Genomic DNA, 23,505 nt, shown 5'->3' with positions numbered 1-23,505 from the left:
TGCTCGGACGAATAAATCCCTTGTCTAGCAGCTCCTGCAGCTGCGTAGACAACTCCTGCATCTCGGGAGGAGCCAACCGATACGGTGCCTTGGCTATCGGAGCCGCACCAGGAACGAGGTCAATCCTGAACTCCACCTGTCGTTCCGGAGGTATCCCAAGAAGCTCCTCTGGGAAAACATCTGCGAAATCTCGAACCACCGGAACCTCGCTCACTGTCGCCTTACCTGCCTCCCGGGTATCCATCACATATGCGACATATCCTGCGCATCCCTGTTGAAGATAGCGTCTAGCCCTCGCTGCTGAACATACAGTGGGTCCGCAATGTGGCCTCTCGCCATGAATCACTAACTCTCCCCCACCTGGGGTCCTGACTCGCACTAGCTGTTGTGCGCAGTCTATCACCGCCCCATTAGGGTTCAGCCAATCCATGCCTATAATCACCTTGTTCCCGCGCAACGGAATGGGAACCAAGTCTACCAAGTAGTGCTCCTCAAATAAACGCAATACACAATCCCGAAACACCATCGATGCTCGCACCGATCGATCATCAGCAATCTCTACCTCTAAAGGGCAATCCAATATGCCTGAAGACTCAGGAAACTTCTAGCTAAGCGCAAGGGAAACAAATGATCGGGAGGCACCCGAGTCGAACAACACATGAACTGGGATGTCGTTCACATGGAACGATCCTAATGCATACATATACACACAGAGCACATATCAATATCATAACATCATAAAATAAAGTAGAGGGAAAGAATCATACCCGTCACCACGTCGGGTGCGGCGCGTGCCTCCTCGGTAGTCAGCTGAAATGCCCGGCTCCTCACCACCGGAGCCTCTGCCTTGCCTTGCCGGCCATCAGTGATCTGCAAGGTCGCTGGAGCTGGCGCCTTTACTGGCGCAGATGCTGTCAACTGGGGGCAATTGGCCTTCTTGTGGCCCCTCTGGTTGCAGTGAAAACACAACAACTCCGAAGTCTGAATAGCCGAAACAGGAGTAGTACAATCCCTGCTAAAGTGCCCTGCCTTGCCGCACTTGTAGCAGCCTGCTGATCCCATCCTACATGCTCCCTCATGCGTCCTGCCGCATTTCCCGCAGCGGCCAGGTCCCCCTTGGCCTTTCGGCCTCCCATCTGATCCCCTGGGCTTCTTTCCTGAAGCCCCAACCACCTGCCCCGCCTCTGCTTTCCTCTTCCGAATGTGCTCTAAATCGATCTCCCTTTCCCTCGCCCTGGAAATCATGGACTCTAGGGTAGGGCAAGCTGAAAAGCTAACACGCTCCCGGATGTCAGCCCGCAGCATATCATGATAACGGATCCTCCTCATATCCTCGTCACCCGCATACTGGGGCACCAACAAAGCCCTCTCCCGGAAATTGGCGGTGATCTCCGCCACAGTCTCCGTCGTCTGCCTCATGTCCAAAAACTCTCTGGCCAGCTGCTGAAGCTCGACATCCGGTGCAAACTCTGCACTGAATCTGGTCACAAAATCCGACCAAGTCATAGCCTCGATCGCTGAGGCTCCCAACGAGTCACCCACTGACTCACACCAGTCTCGAGCTCGGTCTCGTAAACACCCTGCGACATACCTCACCTTCGACCCCTCGGGGCAGAAGCTAGTCAACTGTGCAGACTCGATGTCCGCAATCCATCGCCTGGAAGCAATGGGGTCTTTCACCCCGTGGAAATCCGGCGCACCACTGCCCCTGAAGTCCTTAAAGGACAGCGTGCGAGATCCTGACTGGCCAGATGCCATGTCACTCCTGAACGCCCTGAGGCGATCCTCCATCAACTCGATGATCCCATCCTTGATCGACCCGAAGATAATGGGGGTCGACTCAAGGATACCCCTGGTGATCTCTGACGCGATGAACTCGCGTAGTCCCTCATCTACTGGCTCGGAACCTGATCCCGAACCTGACCCCTCTCCTGAACCGCCATCTATCGGCCTAGATCATAGTACCACCATTCTGCAATACATAATAACAATCATTAGTGATACTGATACTTCTTGAGGGATCACAACTACTTACAAGTTCCCTGGTCTTATCTTGGCCTTCCTTGGTTCGGGTACGGATCCTCTGCTTTCAGTAGTACGGGCCCATACTACCTTCCACATCCATCCGTACTTCATTCAAGGACTGCCTCGACTCCACTAGATCCCTTCCACTACGGCTAATCACTGCTATACTCATCCTAGGCTTTCCCTAGGGAAATCTCAGGCTCCACCCTACCAGGTCCTCAGCTGCTGAAGGTCTCTTAGTAGTGCCAATTAACCATTACCTGAATACCATCACATGTGGTGAGGCTCGGATAATCCTTCGAGTAACAGGCTCATCCCTACAACGGTTAGACTCAAACGAGAGCTGCGCAATAGGGCCAAATCCAGCACTCTAAGATTATTCAACCCTGATCACACGTGACGTGACGTATTCACCTAATGGCTAACTCCCACCACTCAGAGTCCCTCAAAGCACAAAGCAAGCAACATTCGAACTAAGGGAACAATCTCAGGCAAATGTGCTCTCATAGAGAGAAACTGATCTAGCATACAGAGCTAAACTCATACTATCAGGCATAACCTAACATGCTATCCTACTGTTGTCTACTCGATTCTAGCATGCAATTTTCATACACTGAAGCACATAAAGCAGGCACATAAGGCATCACTATTAGATCCTTAGTCCTATTCTAGCATGCTGTTCTACTGAAACTGATAAACACAAGATAAGCTTGTATGGGTACTTTGGGGAATACTTACTTGAGCTCGGCCGGTTGTGCACATCACACACTTCGTTTCTTCTTAAAATACTTTACTTGACATTTTAGAAAACGTTTTTTTTTCAAAATCTTTTGACCCCTCGATTTGAGTTCAGACACCCCCCGAAGGTGTGTCCGAATCCCTCAAACCAGGGCTCTGATACCAACTTGTAACGACCCAATTTCACGTCCAAAAATTTCGTTTTTAAAACATTACTTTAGAAAACATTAATAATTAAAAACATTGTTTGACCAAACCACATCACAACGTAACCCATGTCTAAAAGCCAAATCATACAACCAATCGAAATATCAGAGTATAATTCCCAGAGGAATCTCGTAAATGCGGAAACCAGTATGTGTGTATGATGTGCCGCTACCGCGCCGGCTCCTTCCCCTTCGATGAAGAGGTACCTGAAACCAAAACTGTAAACTGTAAGCACAAAGCTTAGTGAGTTTCCCCATAATACCTCATACCATGCAAGCATATAACATACAACATTCAACTGGGAGTTACGGGCCTCGCCCACACTCGTGAAGATACGGGCCCTGCCCACACTTCGCTAATTGGGAGATACGGGCCTCGCCTACACTCTACTATCTGGGAGATACGGGCCTAGCCCACACTCCACTCTCGGAGAGATACGGGCCTTGCCCACACTCAACCGCTAACTCATAATATACAAGTATCACACAGACAACAAGTATAGACAACTTTATCATACCGACACATATATCGTACTTAACTAAACCAAGAGATACGGGCTCGGCCCACACTCTAGTGCTAACACCTCGTCTACATGGGTCGGCCTTGGTGCCTTAGACTCGTTCCTACTGGAAGGAAACTCACCTCGAAATAGCTGCTGGTCTGCGTGGGAATTGATTGACTGCTGTTGCTGCTCCGGAAATCCTCCGGCTATAATTCCCACAAAACACTCAATCAAACACTGCTAATTGACCCTCGGGTAAATTGATCATTTTACCCTTGATCAAGTTAAAAGTCAAAGCCAGAGTCAACTTTCAGTTGACCTGACTCGCCGAGTTGGCTCCCCGACTCGCCGAGTCCTTAACCAATCAACTGACCTGGATCCCGTCTCTACTCGTCGAGTTAGGCGATGACTCGACGAGTTCTCCTTCCAAACTGATGTTCAAGTCCTTCATCCTACTCGCCGAGTTGTATGAACAACTCGCCGAGTTCATCTTCATCCGATGAACACTTATGCTGTGACTCGCTGAGTTGTATGAACAACTCGCCGAGTCTGGTCTTGATCTAAGGAGATTGCCTTGAACTCGCCGAGTCAGGGCAATGACTCGCCGAGTTCCTTCATGGATGAGTTCGACTTCCAACTCATTGAGTCACACCCTGTGACTCACTACTCTACTCGACACAACGAACAGGGGACAAACTCGGAGACTCGCGAGCCGACTCGCCGAGTCAGATGAACGACTCGCCGAGTCGTTACCATGCAGTTTCTATATGGTCGATTTTGCTTGAATCCAGCTTATGCTATCCACAGATCTGGGCTCCTAGGGCCTGGTTTACATGTAAAGTTTCCAACTTTACGTGTAGATCATCACCAATAAAGGTTCTAAGGCTCAAAGTGCACCAAAAGGGGTAGATCTAGGGCTTGTGTGCAATATGACTCCATAAAGGCAGTAGATCCAAGCTCCAGGGACTGAAAAGGGTCTAGATCTAAAGGCTAACAACTTGAATCAACCAACAATGCACAACCAAGCTTGGGACATGGTTCAAAAAGGACTTTAATGGAGTAATAAGCATAGAAACAGAGGGAAAACGAGTTATACCTCCAAGAAATTACTGAGAGAACACGGAGATGCTTAGCTTCCTTCCCTTCCTCTTGATCTACTCCTCTTCCTTCCCAAAATCTTCAAGGAAACACACTAAAAAGCCTCAAACTCACAAGAACAAGGGTTATACTGAATGAAGAGCTTTTGAGGGTGAAGGGGGGCGGAGTTGGGGCGCAAATGACCGTTTAAATAGGGTGCAAACCCTTGGAAATTAGGGTTTCATCAGACAGCACGGACTCGCCGAGTCACCAACTTAACCGCGTCCCAAGTCTCGTCTCTACTCGGCGAGTCGGGCCTCCAACTCGCTGAGTCCAAGGCCAAAATACAAAATACTCAGATATATCTTACATACCAGGAACCAGGTGCTACATGTGAATACGTAAAAACTAAAATACACACGATGATCTCACTTCGTGAATAATTACTGAAAATTTAAGATATATAGTAACAGGGGTTGGAGGCGGTCCGACGGTAGTGGTGGTGGTGACCGAGTGATGGTGGTGGTGTTATCCAAAATATGTTATCTTTCAAATAATTAAAATAAATTAAGAGAGGTGGGGTGTGAGATTTTTCAGGATTTTTATTTAAAATAATAAAGAAAGCAGTTAAAAGAAAACAAAAAAATTAAAAAAGAATTAAATAAAAAAGTCATAATCTAATAAAATAAAATTTATAAATATATAAATAGTATATATTAAAAATAATATTTATTAGTATATAATAATCCAATAAAAAAATTAATTAAAAAGTTAATAATCCGATAAAATAATATTTATTAATATATAAATATAATATATTAAAAATAATATTTATTAATGGATAAATATCCAATAAAAAATAATAGATTAAGAAACTAATTAAAAAATAATTAAAAGAATTAATGTATAATATTTAAATAAAATAAAAAAGAAAAATTACAAAAATAGTCTTTGTTGTTTGGTAAAAAGATACAATTGTAGAAATGATCCCTAACACTCCGCTCCCGAGTTCAACTTAAGGAGAGAAAAGAAAGGAAATGAGAGGAAAGTAAGAGAGATTGATGCTCCCGAGTTTCATTAAAGGAAGGAAGTGGAAGGAAATGAAATGATCACTTTCCCTCCTAACTTTTCTTTCGATTTGGGAGGATTTGAAAAGAAAGAATAAAATGTATAACTTTCCTTCCATTTCTCTCCAACTCGTGAGCACAAAAGACAAATTTGTTTTCCTTTCTTTTCTCTCTTTATTTTCTTTTCTCTTCTCTTCTTTTTTTGCTTCAACTCGGGAGCGGGGTGTAAACGTAAAACTGTCATTTTCAAAAAGTCAAAAAGTTAACAGTCAAGCTATTAAACTTAATAAGAAAGGGACCAAAAGCACATCTTAACTGTAAAATACGAACCTTTTTTGCTAACAAAATTATTTTTGGACCTTACCTAAAGAAATTAATAAACCACATGGATCATTTCTGTAGTTTTGTCTTTTTTTCTATCGGTTAATGCAATAAAGTGATTTTGAATACACATTTCATGTTGAATGCATGTTTATAAAATTACATTTTATAAAAGTTTGAAACAATGTTACATAAATTGGCATGTAAGATAAAACATTAACATGTTAATGTGTTATCTCTATAATATTATATCGTTTAGGTTTACAATAAAACACCTTTACAAATTTTGCATAAAGAAACAACTTTGTTGCATAAAGCGAGAAAAAAAAAGGTGAAATATTATCACATAAATGTCCATCTATAAACACCAACCAACATATGATAAAGCATGATTTAAATTCCACTAAGTTAATATTTTACAAGAATAAGTATTTGAACCTGAAAACCTTCCTTATGGATTCTCACATCTTTTTCTTTTTTATACTGTATAATAATAATAATAATAAGGGCATTAATGAATGTACAAATATCTATCTTGTGTTCTATGCATTGGGTTGCGCCATGAAAGGCTTGAAGGTTAAAACCAGCCCGACAAACTGAAGGATGTTCAATGAAAAGAATACCAGTTGATCACCTAATAAATACATCCATGTAAAAAAAAAAAAAAAAAAAAAAATCATAATATTAATTATTATTGGTAATCAAATTGACCCATTTTCACATAGCAGATTATTAATTAGCATCAAGATGAAGAGGATATTTCATATTTCATCATACCTGGTAGTATAGCAGCAACTTGACGTTTTTGTGCAAAAGAAAAGCTGAAAAATGATAGAGAATTAGCAACATATTTTACTTTCATTTCTTCAAATTATAATTGCTACAAATACAATTGGGTAGATTTTTCAAAGTATTATTTTTTATTTTTATAATAATACTTGACTTACAGTGCTCCTGCGCCAGCTGGACCAAATGCTTTAGAGACAGACATGGCTGTCATTGAAATGCCATTAGCAGCTCCTCGCTCATGTTGGCCCTTTATTTATTTATTTATCATTAACACAATTCATTTCATACAAAAAAAAAAAAAAAAAATCCCTTAAACTTTCACCATTTTATACTACTTAAAAGCATAATGTATTTTGTCCTTTTTTAAAACCGGGAATTTCTTTTTAAGCTGTCAAGAAAGCATAATGGCTTAATCACAACAGAAAACAGTCAAGTGGCTAAATCAATAAACGTTGTGCTTTTAAAAAAAAAATTATAATCAAAGAGGTTTTTTTTTTTTAATTTTTTTTATTTATGGAAAAGTGATAGGACTTACGACAGATTTATTTAACAAAATGAATAACCCAGTCACTAGCGACACCTGTACAACCACATATATCAAGATTAACTTATATTAAAAAATATATATAGAGAATAAGATAAAATATATAAATATATATAGTAATATCTACTTACTGATAAAAAATTCCTCATTAATGATACGCAATTGACAGCTAGAAGAAGAGAAAACCCTGAAAGCGTTGCTATGTAAGGATAAGTTGATAAAATAGGTATTGATATAACCTGAAGCAAAGAAAACAATGGTTAAATAACTATGTACACAAAAAGACTAGAATGCCCTCGTCATTCTCAGCATCAAATTTCTTACAGCTGAAAGGCGTGTGACAGTGAGTGGGCCCAGAAGTTTCTCGATTAATGGATATAGTAGAAGCTGGAACAATAAAAGCCCAAAACCTGAATATAATTCATGTGTAAATAAATACAATACAAAATATATGTTATTCTTGATTTCTTTCAACAACCCCATGAAAAATATTTATTAAAAATCCAAATTGGATTACCTGAAATAGCAAGAATCTCACCAACATCTTGAGATGAAAAACTAAGCCCTCCATAACTTTTGTCACTAACTGCCCACAAAGAAAATATCTGTAAAAAGAAAAACAACATTAATTTAGAATTTGAGGATATTGTGATTTTTGGCAATGAAGAAGTAAAATAAAACTTGTATTTTTATTTACCTCTGTATAAGCTATTTCCTGAAGTGAAAACACACAATACACAATGATTGTAGACATTAATGGCCAATTTTTCAACAAAGCAAATGAAGACATCTTTTCTGCTTTGACCTCATTTTGACCAAGTAAACTTTCAGAAGCTTCTACTTCTAATTCATTGCGATGTTTGTGCAGTGTTTCCTTCACAAAACAAATTAAAAAATTTGCAAATCAAGATTATTAAAACATGCAATGCAATACTTTCCAAATGTATTAAAGATAAAAGAAGTAAAAAAAAAAAAAAAAAGATAATTGCATACTTACAGGAAGCCACCAGCTAGAAATAAATACAGCCAATGAGTAGATGGATATAATAAGACATGGTAAAAAGTATGGAAACCTGCAACAGCATGTAATGATATAGTAGAAAAAAAAAAAAAACTTTCAAAGAATGTATTTTAGTGAATTTACCTTCCAAACAAAGAGTTTTCAGAAAAAAACTGTGGGTATTTCTCAGCAGGCTGATGTGAATATAAAAAGAAACACAGTAAGAATCTTAAAATATTCACAATTTTATTTTATAAATCCATAAAACTTGCACCTGTGCAAAGAAACCTCCAATAGCAGGACCAATAATTAAGCCAATTCCTCGAGAAGTACTCACCTGAAATTATAAGTTAATATGATAATATAAATACAAGAAATACAAAGAAACATAGTAAAGATCTTACAATTGATAATGCTAAAGCTTGGTATTCCTCATGGCAGACTTCAGAAGCATATGTCTATAACAGATTTCAATAAACAGCAAAATTAACTAGCTATGTTTTTCTTTATCTATGTCCTTTTTTAGTTTTTAAATCCAAACTCCATATATAGATGCATATGTATATAAGGTATTATACCCGTATTGTTCCTAGTAGACTGTTAAAACATCCAAGGAGAAATCTTGAAGAAATTGCCATCCAGAAGGATGAACTGAGTCCAAACATCGTGTTGAAAATGAACCTGAATCCATATGTCAAAAGAAACAATCAAAGTTAGGTTAAATGCAAGAAATAACAAAAAACTTCTATATCTTGCATTTAGCCCATTAAGTTTTGAATTGTTTTAGTTAAAACATATGATATCACTGCTTACACTGAAAATGTGCCAATTAGTATTATAGGCTTTCTTCCATATCTATCAGCAAGCACTCCCCAAAACAGAGAAGTCAAGGCTCTTCCAATCATGAATGAAGAACCTACAAAAAGATATCAAATTTATCAAACAATCTCCACTTTTATATCATTCAAGAAGAGTATTTCATGGATATTTTCGATGATGATAATGAGGATTGAGGAGGGCATTTAGGTCTTTTGTACATACAAGAGATCTATGGATTGAGTAGGACAAAAATTTGCAACTTTTTATCCCATTGACATCACTCATAGCATCTTGTCATGCCTAAAAAGGGTTCTCTAGATAGCTTACCCACAAATCCAGCATAGTAACCAATATCTTCCTCTTGACTTGCAATATTAAAGTCTCTAATCTGCAGAAGATATCATATACATGTAGTCAAGTTATGAGTCAACAAGAAGTTATTGAAAAATATGATTTTACTAAGAAATTTGAATATTGCACTTGCATACCATGAAGTAAATGAACGGGTAGAGAGAAGAAATTGGCAGAGCTGAAAAACAAACCAATATAACGAGCTCTTAGCATCATATCCTCAGCATGAGAATCTAAATGTTTAACTTAAAATTCCCCCAAAAACTTGTTGATATCATTCGATTGAGGTATATGGAAGTTCCACGAATCATTTACACCCAAAACCAACAGAATTTGCAGTATATGGATAACAGAGAGAAAAATCAATGAAGCGACTGAATTTGGTGTAACTAAAATCATGAATTGATAAAAGAGAAAACGAGTACCGGTGCAGAGGGAAACGAGCCAGATATAAGAAAGGTGTGCATAGGGCAACCCGGTTCGTTCTTCTTTAAGACGGTCGATTTTGCAGCCGGGGCAATTGTGAAACCTTAATTTGGCATCCTTCTCTTTGTTCTTCGACGACAAATGAGTGCTGTTAGTGGCTGTATCTTCCATTGCAAAAGCTTCCGAGTGGCTGACACTGTTTTACGGTTGCAAAATAGGGAGTCTGGGTAGTCCACCGCAGCCATGGACTCATGGAGTTTGATCAAACTCGCCTGTTTTCCGATTGGATGGAATAGGACAAAAAGAATGAATAGACAGCCCGCGTATTCTTGCTTAATTGATTTTCATTTTTAATCTTTTAATTGCATCCACTAGTCCAATAGAATTTGTCAATATTAACCATTTTCTAATCTAATTATTCAAAAACAATCGAGAAATTAAGTAATCTTTGGAGTGTTTTTTTTTTTTTTTTTTTTTTTAATATTAACCACAACTTTTTTTAACTAACCATTTTCTCTAGAATTGACCATTCCGGTTCCGGAGTATGCCAAAATGTGAAAATGGCTCAAACTTACCACTGTAACCCAAACTCCCAAAGTTATATACACAGGGCCACACATTAAAATCGGAATCAACATTTCGGACGCTATGATATTCCGAATTTGTTGCTACCACAATTTCAAAGAATTTTAAGCGTTTTCTATCATAGATTCAACAAACCAAATTAATCGTACTGTTTAATTACTTGCATTTTAGATTACAAACGATTTTCCGTATTTCTCGAAATGTGTAAAGCAATTCCAAAATACGAGTAGCAACTCTAGAATGTGATAACTTTTTTAGCCATTATGACCATATAAATACCTTAAAATCTATTACTACCACACCTTAGTTAAACAAAATAAGTGTAGATTATCCATTAAAAGTTATTCTGGAATAGTACTTTCAGTTGGGGTGCAAACGAGTCAAACTACTTGTGAGCTACTCGGGATTGGCTAGTTAAAAGCTCTACTCGAAACCAATTTAAACGAGCCCGATTCGAGATCGAGCTTAATATTAAGCTCATTTATTTAACGAGCTTGAGCTCGAGTCTATGTCACTAAGCTCGATTAGGCTCGCGAACCTAAACAAGCCTATATATAATATAATTTATTATTAGTTTTATATATTAAAATAAAACAATATTTGGGGAATTATTAAATGAGCTTCTTAACGAGCTTGAACTGAGCTTAAGTTTATTTAGGCATGTTAGACAAATAAAATAGTCGAGCTCGAGCCTAAGCCGAGCTTGTATAATTCTTTACGAGCTCGAACCGAGCTCAGTACTAGAAAGCTCGAGCTCAAGCCTCGTATAACTTAAACAATCCTAGGCCGAGCATAACCAAGTTCGGGCTCGGTCCAGTTCGTTTGCACCCCTACTTTAAGTTTCAGTCCGCAATATGAATAATGTAATCCAAAATGTTTGAAATACTCATCCGGAATGTTAGTCTAGAACGTAATTTAACATATTTTTTTATTTTTGTTTATGATATTGTTAAATTAATTTGCCTTAAACCAAAAACCAATACCTTGTATTAGTCCGAATAAGAATCAGTTGATTCGAATATCAATTTGTGTGGATGTTGTTAAAAAAATGAGTTTTACAGATGAAGAAATTGTTTACCATCTACACGAGCTCTCAAAATTGAGCCCGATAAAGGTAAATTTTAATTAAAATAAGTTTATTATAAATATTTGTTTTTATGGAAATTTATTTAAATATTAAAATTTATTGGATTGTTTTTGTGGATAAAAAAGTACATGTTGAAATAGAAAAAAAAATCAAACACGAAACCATCAACGACACCTATAAAATTAAGAAGGAAATTAGAAAGGGTATTAAAAGTTAAACTAAAAGCAGATAGAATTCCGAAAGACAGAACCATATCAAGTTTAAACAAATATGTTATTTTAAACTAGTTGACATTTTAAAATTTTTGTTGTGATAAGTTTTATAATGTTTGGTATTATTTTTGGAACTATTTCACTTTTATAATACATTTTTATATTTTTTAATCACAATCTCCGACATCTAGTGAGTCGAGTGATGATGATGTGTTGCCAATACAATATGAAATACTATGCCTTGAGGACGAAAAATGGGGTCTTGTTGATATGTTTGGGTTAGAAATGATTCGTGATTATCAATGTGGGAAGTGCAAATGCTAATACTAGAAATCTCATTACCGCCTTCTACGACCGTGTAACACCTGTGTTCCAGATTGGTTTAGCCCTGTGTATTTATCATGGACCAAAAATGGAGCTTTGGGAAAAACTCTGTGCCACGATGTGGTGCATGGATGCCCACAACGTGGCATGGAATAAATGGCATGCGTGTTTCTAACGAGTGTCATAACGTGGTAGTAGGTTGGTCACAACGTGGTACCTATTCTGGCCCAAGCCCGTAATTTTAGGGCTTCCTCCTATATTTAAGCAACATTTTTAGATGATTAGGGCATCCTCTTCAACCTCCAACCATCTACCTTAAACCTTAGCATCCCTTAGAGAGTTTTAGTTCATTTTGGTATTATTGGTGCCTTGAAGAAGAAGAAGAAGGTGTTTTGGTGCATTGATCCAACAAGTAAACTTCATCATCACCATCTTGAGCATATACTAGACCCTTATAAGTATTCAAGTTCCGAGCTTTCTAGTTTGCGCTTCTAGATCTAGGATTCTTATCCCTTTTCTTCATATTATATGAGCTTGAAGGAATGAATTCCATAAAGCTGAAAACTTTATGGATCCTAGAAGTCCATTTAAGGTTATATGTTCCAGATCTAATGTTGCTTGGTGTATTTAGTCTCATACACAAGTTTGAGTTCATTTCTTCCATGGCTTTGACCTAGTTTGGGAGAGACATGCATGTCCATAAAAGCACTGAACTTTATGATGTTTATGGAGTATAAAAGTCTTCTAAAAAGTTTTTTTGGGTGGATTTAGTGATTAAGAGCTTATTGGTTAAGTTATGCTTCATGATGTCTTAAGGAACCTAGGTTTAGAGATCTTGTCACATTGGTATGTCTAATGGATAATGTTAGAAAATTTATCCATCGAGACCTTGGGAAGGATCATATTTGAGCTCTAGAGCTCTTGAAATGGAGGAAAACAGCTTAACTCGTTAAGCTGTTCAGATCCAGTTCCCATGGCGTGGCCCTAGGCTGCCACGGTGTGGCGACTGGGGAAAAACTCGATTGTTTTGTCTTTACGCTGTCACGACTGGCCAATGGAAGGCCATGATATGGCAATTTACATATGTGACTTTTGGGGTTGTTGACTTTAAGGGTTGACCTTGGACAATTGACTTTTGGGTAAGATTGTTGTTTCTAGTGTGTAGACTAAGGTTGGGCCTTGTATGTTTTGATAGGAGTGTTATAGAATTTGTTGTAGGGCACTGAGTTGTGGTTTTGTTGATTTCATGAGTCAGGTGAGTCTTCTCACTATACTATATAGGATGCTAGTTGTCTTTGTGACTCTTGCATTATGTGGCGGGGCCCGTTTGTATGCTAGTCGGGGCCCATTGATATGTATAGTATGCAGTATTTTGGGGAAATCACTAGGCTTTGTGCTTATGGTTTGTTTTTTAAACATTTTTCAGGTCTTCCAGTTCCAGAGGGAAAGGCCTGACATGATCACACTGCATCCCCCAGAGTCTATTATGCACTGGGTATTTGTGATTTTTTACTCTGATGTTATGAGAATACTATTACTTTTATTATCTTTTGGTATAAATGAATGAATGGTTCGATTGATTAAAAATGAAATTTTTAATTACCATTTTTAGGACGTTACAAGTTGGTATTTGAGTCTTGGTTTGAGGGATTCGAGCACACTCTCGGGTGTGTCTGAACTCAAACTGAGGAATTGGTAATCTTTTTGAAAGAAAATAAAATTTTCTAAAAAGACTTTTTTTTCAAAGAAAGGGGTGTGATGCATGTAATCAGCCAAGCTCAGGTAAGTGATTCTAGAACACCCATACATGATGATATGTTATATGTTATGGAATATTTGCATGTTAGGATAAGGCTAAGGATACCTTCTGGAATTGCATGATAGAATGATCTGATTTGTGATGTCTTGTAGCCTAGGAGGAATTGGATGTTAATCCTTATTTGGAATCTATGTTGGTGGAATTATTTGCTAAGTGTACATTTAAAAATTATATACGGTTAGGATCATATAGTCCTAGAATGACTGATTTAGCCTTATTTTATGTTCCTCGTTTGGTTGTGGTCTTAGGGTAGAATATTTTTCGACAGTCTATTCGATCATGTATTGTGTATAAATTGCATGCATAAGGCAACCTGAAGTGTTGGTAGAAGTTCCTAGCATCGCAAAATCAAGTGAGATGGAGGATGACTTTTGTGTTGTAACATTCATATTTCTGGTAATTTCCTTTTTGGACATTTATTTTAAAAATCCTTGGAAATTAGTCCCTAATCGAGTATGCTGAGCGTACTGGCTCATTGGTTTGGTCGTGAAGGTGCCCACGTACACGGGGCGTGCGTGGGAGTATGCTGGGCGTACGGTCGGTTGGGGAAAAACCTAATTTTTAGGGTTTGTTCCCTATTTAAACACCTTACGTTGCTTCTAGACTCTCTTATGAACAGCCTCCACCTCTCCAAACCCTAAGAATGAAACCATAATTGCCCTTTGAGTGTTTTGAGCTTAGAAGTGAACTTTGAGGGTGTTTTTGGTGATTTTAAAGGAAGAGGAACTCTTGGAAGTTGCATTGGTGTGGTTAGAGCTTGCGGATCCAGAAGCATCATTAACTTGGAAAGCTATTTGAGTTATAAAGCTCTTAACTTGATGATTCATTTTGTTAGATCTAGTTACCACATGTTTTTGTGCTTTTTATGGTCCTTTAAGCCTTGCATGAGAGTATGAGTTACTACAGAAGATAAGGATGATAGATCTTAGCAATTTTTGAAGTCTCTTGTTCATAAAAGTGCAATCTTGATGATTTATATTGGACCATGCATGAGTTAGGGTTCTTAATATGGATTTTATTGAGTATTGGGTCCTATTAAGTCATGCAAAGGAGTAAAGTTGCCAACTTTACATGTTAAGACATCATTTAGGATCAGATTTGAGAATTAGACATAATGGCTTAACTGATTAAGCACTTAATGGTGATATGGGTTGGCTGTGGAGTACATTGGGTGTACCCAGCTCGTACGCCATGTGTACTGGGCAAAGATGGCGTACGCTTGGCGTAAGTCTGAGTACGCCGGGGGTACTCAATAGCCTTGACGTTTGTTGACTTTTGGGTTTTGGGCCATATATGGACTATTAGGGTTTTAGGACTTGTTGGGCCATTAGTCTTTATGGATTTGGGCCATTTTTAGGCTTTGGGCCTTCCTGGATTTGGGCCCATAATGGGCTTTGGGTGTCATGTAGGAACATAGGCCATATTGGGCTATTGGAGCAATTGGGTTGGTCCTTGGTTTTGGGCCAAGTAAGGAAATGGTAAATGGTCTTTCACCCTGGGTATTGGACAGGCGAACTAGATTCCTAGTTAAGGTTTATGGCCAAATTATTAATTGGGATCTTTATTTGATTGACTAGCACGAGGATTTTCCGATTCAGTAGCTCGATTATTTGTTTGAGTGTCAGTAGACTGAGGTGGGTTTTCTCACTATACTGTAGGACACTAGGATATGTTATGTGCTTGTAGTCTTTGTGACTCATGTTGTATGTGTTATATGCATGGGTGCCTGTTTGCTATATATATATATATATATATATATATATATATATATATATATATATATATATATATATATATATATATATATATATATATATATATATATATATGGGGGGTGTAAAATAGACCCGGACACCCGGTATAGCCTCGTGCTAGCACAAAAGTTGAAATAGACTTGGTACGGCTTTGAGCTGACACATGAGTTGAAATAGACTCAGGGGTGAACTAGACCCGACACAACTTTGAGTTGGCAGATATGTATGGTATGCGGTATTTTGGGGAACTCACTAATCTTTGTACTTATGGTTTTCAGTTTATGTTTCAGGTACTCCGGATTGAAGGAGAAAGGCTCGGGATGATCGCATCACACACACACACCATGTTGTTTTGTATTTTGTTGACGTGATATATTTGGATAATTATTGACATTGTAACAACCCAAATTTTCCAATAAAAAATTTCATTTTTAATTTGACAAAGCCATTACCAATGAACATAAAATACTAATTATAGTTGTTTTCAAAATCCACTGTATCAAATATTGTATTCATACATCAAAGTGTCCCCAAATAAAATCGCCGAAGAGTGCATGTCGCGCCATCAAGCCGGGCCTTTGCCCTTAGGCTTTGAAGTACCTGAAACAACCAACAAACTGTAAACTAATGCTTAGTGAGTTCCCCAGAGCATACCCCACTCAATCCACATAATCACATAACCCATATTAACTCCATAAGCTACACATACCACATAAGCCATGCATACAACATATAAGGATGCCATGGAAACCCTCCAAGGTCTTATACCGAGTGCCACAGGAACCCCTATGTGGTCTTAACTACCTACCATGGGAATCCTCACATAGTCTTCACTAACTGCCACTGGAACCCCCACGTGGTCTTGATTATCTGTCATGGGAACCCCCACATGGTCTTCACTAACCAAATAAATATCATACGAGCTAAACATATAAACATACTAGGATGCCTTAGAAACCCTCCAAGGACTTATACCAAATGCCATGGGAACCCGCACATTGTCTCAATCTAGTGCCACGGGAACCCCTCGGGGTCTTCCATATAATTGTTATACTGACATATCACATAATCAACTAACAATTCACATATCTTATAATGGGATGGCCTTGGTGCCTTCAACCTATTGGTATGGTGAAGAGACTCACCTCTCAAAAAAATGTTGAACCAATTAGATAAGTCTCAGCTCGTAACTCCAAATCAACTGCCTACAACCATCATGTGACTAACTTTGTCAAAATCCTGAAATACCAAAAATACCCTTAAAGTCAAACATGGTCAACCATGGTCAAAGTCAAGGTCAATAGTCCATGTTGACCCCAACTCGTCGAGTGCATCTAGCAACTCGTCGAGTTCCTTCAAAGTCCAGAAAAAGGGGAAAAACTCTAGCCAACTCGTCGAGTTGTCTCATCAACTCGTCGAGTTTACTCAGTAACCAGAAGACGGGGAAATCCGATCCAACTCATCGAGTGGACTAAGCAACTCGTCGAGTTCCTTCATCCCTTTTCTCTTTCAGACGCTTTTAAGCGAAACCAAGGCTCCAAACTATAGATCTAACCTCCTAGGGTGTAGTTACCACGTAAAGTTGCAAACTTTACGTGCATGCAAGGCCTTAAGAGGCTAAAACACCCAAATCTAAGCTTAGGAAGAGGTTTAGGGCATGGAGAAGGGTGAAGACTAGATAAAGTCAACAACTTTATGTCCATGGGGCCTAAAGGAGTCCAGATCTGAGACATGTCCTCATGACAAGCTCAAACCCAAGAGTGACTTCATTTTGCACTAGAAATGGCCATATTCTTTCATAAGGGAAGATCTAAGAAATAGAAAGCCAAGGTAAAGACTTTTTACCTCCAAATGGTTGCTAACACTGAGTAGATGTCGGATCTACTGCTTCTCCCTTTGCTCCAACCTCTTCGAGCTCCAAGTTCCTTCACAATCACACCAAAATCACTCTCCAAGGCTCTCACACACACTTAATAAGGCACAAGGCTCAAACTAGGGTTTCTATGGGCTGTAAAGACGATGAGGGATGCCAAAAATGAACCATAAGTTCTTTATATAGGATGAAAACCCTGAAAAATTAGGGTTTTCATTTCCAGCGTCTACTCGTCGAGTTGGGGCCTTCCAACTCGTCGAGTAGACCCTTCATCCCGCGTCCATAATGATCCCTACTTGATGAGTTGGAGATCTCCAACTCGTTGAGTCCCAATCCAAAACCTTAAAATTTTAGAGAAATAAATGATACCTGGAACAAGCATTACATACATACTCTGATTTTCTTTTATGGTTTTATGAACATGTTTTGGATGATGGTTTTATGAACATGTTTTGGATGATGGTTTTATGAACATGCATTGGTTTGAGGGATTCATAAATACTCTCGGATGTGTTTGAACTCAAAATGAGGATTCGGTAGATTTTTCATAAAAGTAAAGTTAAAAACAAAGAATTTTCTAACAAAAGAAAGGGGTATGGTGCATGCAATCTACCAAGCTCAAGTAAGCTTTCCCAAAATATCCATACATGTTTTATGTTATGCTTTGAATTGTGAATCTGTGAATCACATGCTGTATTAAGACTAAGAATCTGCTAAGGATTGCATGATAGAAATGTTGGGAGAGATGCCTTTGTATGCCTACTGTGTGATCTTGTAGACTTGCATGCTAGTACTGATCAGTCAGTGATAGGATAGTTGATTAGGTTATGCTTGTTTCCGATTAATTGATGCTTGAATGCTGATTTCTTTGTGCTTTTAGGAGTTTCCATTAACTTCGGCTAATTATTAAGCAAATATGCTAAGTTACATATTATTGAGACTAGATAATTTTAGAAGTTTAGGTTTTAACTCTATTGCGCAACTCTTGTTTGAGTCCAACCTTTGTTTGAGAACTTTCATTCGAAGAAATATCTGGTGTCGATAATATGTAATTGTATTCGTGAGCTAGTTAGATGGTGTTAGGGAGAGTTCGTTCTGCAAGTGATGGCGGAGAGTAGTGTGGGGGTTGCCCTAGGAAGACCTAGGAGGTGATTCGGTGCTGAGAGACTTGTCATATTGAGAATTGTTGGGTTAATAAGGAAGTGACATGGAGGACACGGGGCGATCCTTGAGGAAAGTACATATAGATGTGGAATATAGTATGGGCATGTGCTACTGGAAGCAGATGATTTGTACTCAGGTCAAGGAAATCTACGATGATACTAGGAAGCTTATAAAGTATGGGATACCTCGATATGTATATATAATTGTGTGTGTTTTGGTGGTTTAAATGGTCTATTTTCAGTATGGTGGTCACTTGAGGAGGATATGGTAGTGGTTATGGTGTCGGTGAGGGTTTGGGTTCGGGCTCTAGGCCAGACATTTAGATGATCAGATGCAGGAGTTCATTTCATCTGGGATTACCTAGAGTATTCTTGAGAAAACTCCTATGATCTCTGTCATGGTCAAGGAGGGTATTATGGAGATTCTGGATGAGAGCTTGGGCACTTTTCGTTATGAGATGATGGCGATGGTAGGAGCCCGCTCATTGACTTTCTATGAGTTATGGGCGTGTGGGGATCCAAAGTTCTTCGGGAAGAAGGAACCGATTGCGAGTAGACGTTAGTTGGTAGACATCGAGAAAGCTTTCTGATCTAGTCTTTGTCCTGAGGAGGCGAAGGTCAAATTTGCATCCTGTCTTCTGAAAGACAGAGCTCGACACTAGTGTGATGAGGTTGGACATGCCTTATGAGGTGAGGCGATTGATACCATGACTTGGGAGGATTTTGTGATGAGGTTTCGAGCTAAGTTTGCACCTATGATTAAGGTCCATCAGTTGGCGAGGGGATTTCAGGACCTTCGCTAGACTACTGAGACAGTGGCGAAGATCACTGTTATGTTTCGTGAGAGGGCGTTATTGCTTCCGCAATATGTAGCGGTCAAGGAGATGAAGAAGGTGAGGTACCATGAGATGTTGAAGAGTGACATTAGGCAGTTTGTGAGCTGATCCAGTTGTAAGACACTGGAGGTTATGATAACATGCACCAAAGAGATGGATATTGACTTGGAGATGGAGAGGAAAAGGAAGCCAAATTAGGTTCATGGTTCAGAGGGTTTGGGCAAGAGGTGCAAGGTATTTGATTCGAGATCGAGAGGCCAGCAGGGTCGTGGATGCTGTGGCAAGTGCGACAATACGCACAATGGAGCTTGCAGGGGTGGTGGTGGTTCAAGCTGCTATAGGTATGGCAAGACTAGGTATTTTATTCAGGATTGCACAACCATTCCCTAAGGATCAAGCATGATTTTCTTCCATTGCAATAAGAAGGGCCATAAAAGGCCGATTGTCCGAGTCTAGCAGTGGCAGGACCGGTTGTAGCTCCTACTCCAGCGACTTTGAGGATTACGGATGACCACAAGGGAAAGGTGGATACGCCTGTTGTGAGGAGTAGGGCTTTTTAGCTGATAGACGAGGAGGCTCGTGCAACACCTGATGTCGTGACAGGTATGTATCTTCTGCTTATCTCTTTATTTATGTTGATTTTTTGCTTATATATGTGTGTTTTGTTTTAGGTGTTGAATTAGGTTTATAAGCCCATAAATATAATTGGTATGTACTTGATTTGATAGTAGCATGGTCCTTTTGGGTTGCCTTCACTCTAGCAACTTGACATAATGACTTTTGGAGAGAGAGGTTGAATTTATTATTTGAAATAGTAAATTCATATAGATAATTTATTAATATGTTATGAAAATAATATATTAGTTAGAAATCATGTTATGTAATTAAGATTTAATCAAAAATTAATTTGGAATTAATTTTGGGATTAAATGAATTAATTAAAAGTACATGGGCTGTTTTGCAAATCATTGATAGTGTGAAACTGGGCTCTTGGACTCCTTGGATAGGAGTGGATGAAAATTATAGGGTGGCCTTTCATCCAAGGCCTTCCAAAGAGGAGTCTATGGCCTGCTTAGGCCTTAAGCAGGGAATTAGGGTTTCCACCTGCAAACCATAGCTTTGGGACTAAGCCACCTCATGAATAAAAGGGAGGTAACCCCTTAGATTTTTATCCATATGCCTTAAAACCCTAGTGGAGACGATTTTTCTAAGTGTCCCCTCATGTCTCCTCTCATCCTCTTGCTAGTGGTGTTTGTAAGTGTAACGCCCGTAAATCCAGGCTAGTCAATTTAGAGATAATAGGGGTCGAAAATGACTTTTCAGCAAAAGATTATTTATAAAAAATAATCTTAACCAAGTTGTATAATATGTCTCAAGGTTTCCATATATATAAAGAACGCCGAAATCCGAGTTATAACGAAGAAGTTATGACCCGCCGAAGTTTTACGGCAAAACCGGCACGACACCGGGAGACGCAAATAGTGAATTTACGATGGAGGAATTTTTAGCCTTAGTGATCTAAATGAAAGTCATAAAATATGTTAAACCGAGAAAATCCATAAAAAGAACGCCCAAATCTGACATCATATGAAGAAGTTATGATTTTTCTAAGATTCGGCTTAGCAGTGCACGACCTGAAACTCGAATTTTAGTTCGAGTAGTTTTTGGATTACGTGACCTAAATGAGAGTTTAAGATCTCATTAATAGGAATTCAACGGTAAAAAGATAGACGAAAACAGAGTCCGTATGAAGGAGTTACGAATTCTTCACGGTCATTTAACAGTCTAAACGCCTCCTATTGTTAAATTTGAGATCGGTCGAGAACTAGTCGACGGAGTCTAAATGAAAGTTGTAGATCTTGATTTTACCTACGTGTGGAAAAAAAGAACATCAAAAACGGAGCTCGTATGCGAGATTTATGATTTTTCTAAGTTTGAAGGCTCATACGCGATAGGGGGTGACGTGGCACCACCAGAATTGGACACATGGCACCACCAGAAGGCTGCCACATGCACCAACTCGGCGAGTAGGTCCTCCTACTCGGAGATTCCATCAGGAATTCAGCCTATAAATAGAGGTGCCGGGCATTCCAACTTCCTCACCCCTCAACCCTCTTCTTTCTCTCTCTAAACTCTCTCTCTAAGCCTCCCTAACCCCCGAAAGCCTAGGGTAACTCCCTAGCACAAGGCAGAAGCCCCAGAGCGCCCGACGGCTCCAAGAAAAGAGCCTTTCGGCTCGGGAACGCTGCTCCAGCGAAGCCCGGTTTTCAAGAAAACCCGCTGTAAGTGAGTTATGCCTACCCTATCTTTAGTATAACTTATGTTTTAATATAGTAACGTTATTAGGAACTTATAATAAGTATTTGGGCTATTATTATGAGTTATATTGAGTGTTATTTAACGCTTATATAATAATAATAATAGCTAGACTATTAATTTGTCGCGGTTATCGTTAGACTAAACCCTAGTGGTATTGGTATTAGGTTTTATCGAAGGAAAATTGTTTTGAGAGTATCGAAGCGCTGTCCGAGTGCTGAGTCACCACCTTTCAGGTGAGTGCATAGTTACTTTCATCTTACACATAGATATGAAGTATTTTACATAAATTACGTGCTATGTGTGCATATTATTTGAATACTTGTTGTCTATGCTGGATGAATGATTTTATACATGTTTTAAATGATTTAAACTGTATATTTATTTTATATCTATGAATATGTTGGGTATGACATGGGTAGATGAATGATGAGAGATAAAAGATGATGTGAGTAAACATAGGCAACTATAGACTTGGTGCCTAATAAAGAACCTCGGCAGCTATGGACTTAGTGCCTATTGGACAAACACTGGTAGCTATAGATTTAGTACCTGTTAGGAATTGGTAGCTATGGACTTAGTACCTATTAGTTAAACACTGGTAGCTATGGACTTAGTACCTATTAGGTAAACACTGGTAGCTATGGATTTAGTACCCGATGAATAAACTATAGCAGCTATGGAATTAGTGCTTTACAAACGAGCATTGGCAGCTATGGATTTAGTGCCAATCCTATAACCCTGGAAGTAAGGGACTTCGGGATAAACGAATGCAGGATAGATGACTCTTAGGATAAATCCTTAAGAGTAAAGAAGATAATGGGGATGGGTAATTGGGTTGATTGTTTAAACATAATAATTATATTATTGTGGGTTGAAAACCCTATGTACTCACCAGGTTTCCCAACCGGACCCACTCAGTTTATTTATATCATAGGTGTCGATATGAAGTGACATTACACTGAGAGATTAAAGAGATGTAGATCACTAGTGTAAATAAATGTAAGTTCCGTTTATGCTTATGTTCCTGTATTGACGATGACATCCCAAATGTTTTAAAATGAATAAAATACGTTTCTTCGAAAATCTTTTGATAATGTATTTATCGTATTTTTCTAGGAACAAATTCCGCAACATTTTTATGAAAAGAAGCACTCTGATTTTTATAAAGCATAAACAAAATCGGTCTTTTCTGACCGTGAAAATGGGGATGTCATAGTAAGCCATTAGAGGTACAACATTTGAGGCACTTGTTAGATTAGATGTCTAAGGCCATAACTGTTATTGGTGTATATTTGACCTGAGAGTAGCATGGTCCATTTGGGTTGCACTTCACCTGATAATTTGTATGGATATACTTTTGAGAATAAGATGTTTATGATCTATTAATATATTATAATTTATAATATATTAATATGAAATCATATTATTTAATTAGTGTTGATCAAGAATTGATTTTGGAATTAATTTAGTGATCAAGAGAGGCTAATTAAATATGGACTCTTGCATCTATATGGATTGGGCTAAGATTTATTTAGGAGGGCTAAGAGTATATGGTAGTCCATGGAGTTTTTAACCCATGGATCCTAGGTAAATGAAGAGTCATGGGTATTAGGGTTTTACCCTAATCCTTCATGTTATATAAAGAGGTCCTTGGTTCTAGAATTGTC

The 23,505-nt window shown here is 38.7% G+C and overlaps 1 protein-coding gene across 2 annotated transcripts; it reads right to left on the bottom strand.

The window, feature by feature from the left end:
- Positions 1 to 6,314: 6,314 nt before the first annotated feature.
- Positions 6,315 to 10,168, bottom strand: LOC111877013 (probable peptide/nitrate transporter At3g43790). 2 transcript variants are annotated; one of them, XM_023873565.1, is made up of 17 exons: positions 9,866 to 10,166; positions 9,578 to 9,618; positions 9,417 to 9,477; positions 9,084 to 9,186; positions 8,849 to 8,951; positions 8,675 to 8,728; positions 8,545 to 8,607; positions 8,415 to 8,464; positions 8,268 to 8,343; positions 7,968 to 8,144; positions 7,788 to 7,875; positions 7,595 to 7,680; positions 7,402 to 7,509; positions 7,262 to 7,306; positions 6,885 to 6,973; positions 6,715 to 6,758; positions 6,315 to 6,571 (listed from the first exon to the last, which is right to left on the bottom strand). In XM_023873565.1, the coding sequence occupies exons 1-17, from the start codon at positions 10,035 to 10,037 to the stop codon at positions 6,480 to 6,482; spliced, it is 1,452 nt and encodes a 483-aa protein (XP_023729333.1). In that variant the 5' UTR covers positions 10,038 to 10,166; the 3' UTR covers positions 6,315 to 6,479. The 2 variants fall into 2 exon arrangements, 1 of the variants encoding a protein (XP_023729333.1); XR_002845211.3 differs by lacking the exon at positions 6,315 to 6,571 and having other exon boundaries at positions 7,595 to 7,657; positions 9,866 to 10,168.
- Positions 10,169 to 23,505: the final 13,337 nt, after the last annotated feature.

The sequence above is a fragment of the Lactuca sativa genome, chromosome 5 (assembly GCF_002870075.4).
Source record: "Lactuca sativa cultivar Salinas chromosome 5, Lsat_Salinas_v11, whole genome shotgun sequence".
Classification (NCBI taxonomy): Eukaryota; Viridiplantae; Streptophyta; class Magnoliopsida; order Asterales; family Asteraceae; genus Lactuca; species Lactuca sativa.
The sequence above is the reverse complement of the archived record's forward strand: the minus strand, read 5'-3'. Positions and strand labels throughout refer to the sequence as shown.